The 6,000-nt window shown below is 50.4% G+C and overlaps 1 protein-coding gene across 3 annotated transcripts in view; it reads left to right on the top strand.

The window, feature by feature from the left end:
• The first annotated feature begins 1,364 nt into the window (after nucleotides 1–1,364).
• SUSD4 (sushi domain containing 4) overlaps nucleotides 1,365–6,000 on the top strand; it is a 75,116-nt gene continuing 70,480 nt past the window's right edge. The window contains exons 1-2 of one of the 3 annotated variants that reach the window (XM_054821951.1): nucleotides 1,365–1,732; nucleotides 2,146–2,301. In XM_054821951.1, the coding sequence (XP_054677926.1) occupies nucleotides 2,181–2,301 (121 nt within the window). In that variant the 5' untranslated portion in view covers nucleotides 1,365–1,732; nucleotides 2,146–2,180. Of the gene's footprint in view, nucleotides 1,733–1,769; nucleotides 1,852–2,145; nucleotides 2,302–6,000 lie in introns of those variants that run through there. The other 2 variants (XM_054821953.1, XM_054821952.1) reach the window with 2 other exon arrangements.

Below are 6,000 nucleotides of genomic sequence, written 5' to 3'. Positions count from 1 at the left end.
CCGTGTTGAACACAAACTTCGCAGCCAGCACTTCGCATTTCAGTCGGTGCAGAACAGGAATAGCGCTAGCTCTCTAGGGACAGTATCTTTTGCTATTTTGATTTCAAAAATTAAAGCTATCAAACCAGTGACAGAAAAATGAAGATCCTCCTATTACAGATAACAGGAATTGCTGCATTATTGCTCTGTACTGCCACTTGTAGTAGCCAACAGCTTATAGCCTCAGAAGAACCATCTCTATCACGTAATTGTGCCTGTGTTGTATTTGCTTGGCTTAAAAGAGCTATTACTAACCTGAACCCTCTCTTTGGGCTGGACTGGGGAGGTGAAAACTCACCTGGTCAGGAAATGATGTTTGGGTGAAAAGGCTCTATAGTTTCCAAATTTTCCTGTTTAAAAGGAACAGCAAAGGTATCTCAGAGATAAAACACTCTTTTAGCTGAAAATTGGCCACATACTTCTCCTTTCTTAACGGAAGACCTGTATTTCACTATGAGACGCCCATTTTCTCCAGGGGAGAGTAAAGAGATAAAGAACTACACTTCTTACGTTGCTCTTCGAACTGATACATGATACACTGATTTGAGCTAAAATCCCTCTTGAATAGCCTTAAGTTTTAACTCGGAGGAGACAGCATCTGGTAGCTGAGACATTCGAAAGCAACTCCAGCTGTATGTATACATTTACCAATAGTGACTATTACCTTTGAAGCATCAGGATGTGCTATTTCCACATGCCCATATACCTTTGGGTACGGGTTTGCATTGAGGCCAGGTATGTTTTGTCACAAATGTGTCTTCTCTTGTCCCCGGTTTTCTTCCCCTCGCTGTGTCCCAGGAGTGTTCCGCATACCTTGCTTCACACACACCATCTCTGCAGCCTCCTCAGTTAAAGGACACCCTTCGCTACCTCTGAACAAGGGAAGGCCTGCAATGCCCAGCTGAGTGAGGGTAAAGGGGCAACACCCCTAACTCAGTGCACTGTAGATGGCACCAGGAAACGCAGAGTTATAGCACAGCTGTTTAAGCCACGAAACAGTGTCCGATTCAGTGATTCGTGGCGGTGAATTTCACAGATTGACTAAATCCAGCTGGGTGCTGCTTTCCAACAGGCGAATTGCTTCAGCTGGCAGGCCTGGGCATACTGCCTTTCCCCAACGGCAGCTGACGGGCGAGAGCGCCCTGTAATATACCTTCTCACTCCCACGAACTGTGAATGATGCGGCAGGCATTGATAAACCATGTCTCATATCCAACGTTACCCATCCTACTTGATGAAGCACAGGGCATCTTAAAGATGCTCCCTCAGAGCTGCCCACCACGAACCCCCCTTTTGAAGTAAAAACGACGAGAAACTTCCAGGAGCGCAAGCCTTAACTTCGCATTTCTCCGCCCTTGGAAGCGTTCCGGCGCCCCCGGAGCGGGGCAGTGAAAGCCCCCCTCCTCCTGCCCGGGCTCCCCGCCGGCAGCCCCCTCCACCCCCCCGCCCCGGCTGCCACCCGGCGGGACACCCGCGCCGTGCCGTGCCGTGCCGTGCCGCGCTGCGCCGAGCGCGGAGGGGCGCCGCAGCCCTGCCCGCGGCTGCCATGCGTGTGCGCCGCGGCGGGGCTGCCCGCGCTGCCGCTGGGCGCCGGCGGTCCCGCAGCGCAGGGCTCCCCGCGGCGGCGCTCCGCGGCCGCGGACGGGCGGGCCGGGCAGGTGCGCGTTGCGGCTCCCCGCTGCCCCCCCCCCAGGTAGGGCCAGCCGTGCCTGCGTGTGTGTGCGTGTGCGTGTCTCTGTGTGTGTGTGCGCCCGCCTGGCCCCGGCAGGCTGCCGAGCCGCAGCGGCGGAGGCGGCGGCAGCAGCCGCGGAGGTGCCCGCCGGCGCTGGCGGGGCCGGGGGGGGGGCGCAGGTAGCGGCGGCGGGTGCGAGGGGCGCGGCGGGGCAGCGCGGGACGCACGGCCGGGGGAGCTGCGGGGCCGGGAGGGCGGCGGGGCGGGCGGGTGCGTGCCCCGGGGCGGGGGACGGGGGCGACGGGGGGGACGGAGGGAGGGGGAGAGGCGGTGCGGGGGAAGCCGCGCCGCGGGTTGCGGGGCGGCGGGGGCGACCTGCGGAGCCGGCGCTGAGCCCCGAGCAGCGGCGAGGCGGAGCGGTTCTCTCGTTGCAGGCGGCGGCGAACCGGATGCCTTTGGCGGGCAGAAGATGTGTCATGGGAAGCAGGCGAGCGGCGGCGGTGCCCTCCCGGCGGCGCGGCGGCGGGCGCTGGCCGCGGCGCTGTGGCTGCAGCTGGCGCTGAGCCTCGGCCCGGGGCCGGCGGCGGGCGGTGAGTGAGCGGCCCCGGCCCCGGCCCCGGCCCCCTCCTCCGCCCGGCACCCCGGCGGAGCCACCCCCTCCCCTGCCGCCCCGCAGCCCCGGCCCCGGGGAGTGGGGAGCGGGGAAACTTCCTCCCCCTACGCCCGGCGCCCTCCGAGGGGAGCGAAGCGCCGCTCCGTCCTTTCCCCCCCCACCCCGCTCCCGCCCACCCCTGCCCGCCGCGGGGGCGCGCAGCCTCTGGCACCCCGCGTGGGGACCCCCTGGAAGGAGGGAGCGTCCCCCCGGCCCCTGCTAGGGAGCAGTAGCTCCATGTAAGTACAGCATGATTTTGAAACAGCGTATTGATTTATTATTTAAAAAAAAAAAAGCCTTCCCCCCCCCGCGCCGCGGTCCACTCAGACATCGCTCAGATGACTCTTGGTGCTAAATCCCCGTGCAGCTGGGGAAAGCAGAAATTTGGGGAGGAGGCAGGCGATTTGGGTCTGAGAACAGAACGATTGGAACGTCCTTCAGCACTCTCCTCGTGGAGGAACGACCCAGCCTTATTTGGCCTTTTTCATTTTAATTACATTTTTACACTATCGTTTTAAATTATTGAGCCTGTGAGATATTTTCAGCAGGTACATTTAATTACAAAATTGCTTTAAATTGATTCCATAATTAGACTTGGATTGCTGGAAAAGTCTTAAAGTAAACTGCCTTGCTGTAAAATGAACTTAGCTGTGATAATGAGAGCCGCTTCACATTTCTACTCCAGCATGGAATTATATATTTGTGTTGGGGGAATAAGCCATTTTATGATTGAATCGCATCACTAATGGCAGACAGAGTCCAATATAAAAATTGCCCGGGCTTCTTCTCATGCCAAAGACTTATGCCAAAATTTTCTAACTTGAATGCCTAAGCCCAAGCAGCTCCGATCCAGATGCGTTTTCTGTCACTGAACATAGACTTACAGAAATACAGCTGAAGAGGACCTCAAGAGGTCGTCTTGTCCATCCTCCTGATGTGATTCGGTCCTAATTTTCTATCTCGAGGCTATAATGCCATTTTCCAATAGAAATCCCATGACTGCAAATGTGATTCCAGCTAAACAAGCTTTTAAACTGTTGCAGTCTCTACAAATCCCTCTTTAGAAATCAATGCCTTTTTTTTTTTTCCCTGCAACTGTGTTACCCTTGGTTTCCTCGCCAGCTCGCGTTTCAGCATGGTGATGCCATTCTGCCTGTCCTGTGCCTTCCTTGCGACTGGAGTTGTGTGAGCTCCTGTCCTTCTCTAACCTCCTTCTTATGCCTCCATTCATAAAAATAAGACTGATCCAAGGCCCCCTCCTCCCCGAGGCCATGTATATCCCACAGTTTGATTGTTGGCATTTATTTAGCTGATTAGTGCAAGAGGTTCTTCAAAATATGGTTTATGTCTCCCTTGAATGTAGTAGTTTTCATCACAGCCTGCAATAAATTCTTGTGTGATGTTGATCGTTACTAACGCTGCTGCCTTTCACCTTGGTACTGTAACTAATTCTATATCAAATTCCATTTGTAAAGCATTTTAGGATCTTTCAAAATTATTTTTTTTTTTTGGTCCAGAGTGTGGAAAAGGCAATGCACTGAATGATTGCGCATGGTTAAAATAACCAGTGAAAAATATTCATTGCTGTTTCTAAGTTATTATTGCTATTATTTCCCAGTGTGGCTGTGCTCGGAAGTTAGGTACTATATAAATATTGGTAAATGTACAGATCCTTTCATGTGGTAGAATATATGGTTGTTGGTTGTTTTTTTTTCACCCTGAGTCATTCGAGTGGTAAAAATAATGAGTTTTGTAATTAGAACAGAGGACTGTAGATTAGGATCCCTCCTATTTTAGGCTCTGTTGTGTCTGAGAGCGAGCTTACAGTGGTTACACAGCTTCCTGTGAAGGCTCAGCTTTTGGGTCCCCCGCCTGTGACCCAGAGTTTGAGAACGTGTGAGAAGCCGTTGACGTTGACCAAAGTTGTGGTTTCCTGGGACTTGTGAAAATCCTGTGTCTGCAGGACTCTCGTTTTACGGATTTGTGTATCCAGACAGAAGGCACTCGGCATTACTGACTGCTTTGGAGAATGTAGCCCCAATCTCTTTCTATCTTCTCATTATCTGTTAAATAAGGATAATCATACTTCTCTGAGAGATTTGAAAAGAACTTTGATGACATTTAATGAAAATACTATGGAGGTGGAAAGAATTTGTTTCAAAAGCTTTAGAAAAACAGCAGTGACAATATGCTGAAATAAAAGCTATCTCACATATTAAAAACTGAAAATGAATAGTTTAGGGTTATTTTTTCTATAAAGCAATCCGCAGCTTACATTTTGGATCCTATTTATAGCTTCCTCCCTTCCTTAGCTGATACCAGAGTTTGGCTCCTGTAATAATCCTGTCATGACTTGTGTGACTCCTTCTATTTTATTTCTGACTAAGCTCTATTGATTGTCACGTTCTACCATTTCACCCCAAATCAATACTACTTATAACTCTTTTTTTTTCTTGTCAATAGCCCTACAGAGAATAACTCTGTTTATTACCTTCTGACTTTCTCAAAAGTGGATCTAGCAGAAAATTTGCTGTAGAAGTGAACTCAAATGAACAAACCTTTCAGCTATCGATATACCTCATTCCTCCCTGATGTATGTAACTCTGCTGCTACCAAGGATAAATATCTCATACTTCAGCTTGTGGCTTTCATCTAATCATCTTTGTTTATCTTGCTTTTTGCTGTAATTCCACAGTGTAGGGGAAAAATAAATAAATAAACAAATAAGAAAGTAGGAGCAGGGTGGGAAAGCTAGTAAGAAGAAAAATGAAATGTGCTAATGGATGGAGCCAATGACAAGTTATTTCAGAGTTTAAGGTATTGCAGAGTTCACTGTTAAACCTGTAGTATGGAGGTAATAGCTGTAAAAATATATTTTTACATATATTTCAAATTCCTGGAATTATATTAAAATTGCGGGGGCGAAGTCAAAATAAAGGGAGAGAAAAAAGTTCAGTAAACTTCTGGTTTCTGAGGTTTGTGTGGCATTAGAATTTTGTCATTGTACCCGTATGTCTCCTGGCGTGTGCCTGCTTTATTGTCCTACATCAGTTGGGTGAGCTCTGTTCTTCTGCAGTGTCTTCTGCGTGGCCCCGTGGAGAGGCTCAGGGCTCGCGACACGCATCTCCTTAGGCTTGGATGGGGCTGTGGGCTGTCACCTTGTCTTGCCTGCTGGCCTCAAGCAGGGTCAGGTGTATTCGTGTTCTTCTTGCAAGATGTTTGTTTAATCTTCTTAAAAAGTTTTCACCTCTCTTTTAAGCACCCTCTGTCAGTGCTTCATCAGCCTTTACACTAGAAAGTTTTTCCTAAGGTCTAACCCGAAGCATCCTTGCTGCTGTTGAAGCCTGCTATTTCCATCCCGTTCACAGCAGACGTCCAGCAGAGCTGCTGCTCCTCAGCTCTGTGGCTGCCTTTTGTGTACTGTTCCGTCTCTTTGGTCTTCAGCCGTAGACTGGACAGCTCCAGTTCCTCCAAACTTTTCCTAAGTCTACATGATACTTCCTAGCTTACTGGTCATCGAGACCACTGTGTCCTGTCCCATGAAGCAACATCCCCGTGGAATACCCTGGTTGCATGCTCTGCAGGCAGCATCCCTTCACATCGGTGGGTGCTTTTAAGATGGGAAGTACTATGCATC

The sequence above is a fragment of the Grus americana genome, chromosome 3 (assembly GCF_028858705.1).
Source record: "Grus americana isolate bGruAme1 chromosome 3, bGruAme1.mat, whole genome shotgun sequence".
NCBI classification, from domain to species: Eukaryota; Metazoa; Chordata; class Aves; order Gruiformes; family Gruidae; genus Grus; species Grus americana.
Note: the sequence above shows the minus strand (reverse complement) of the source record. Positions and strands in the feature narration are given on the sequence as shown.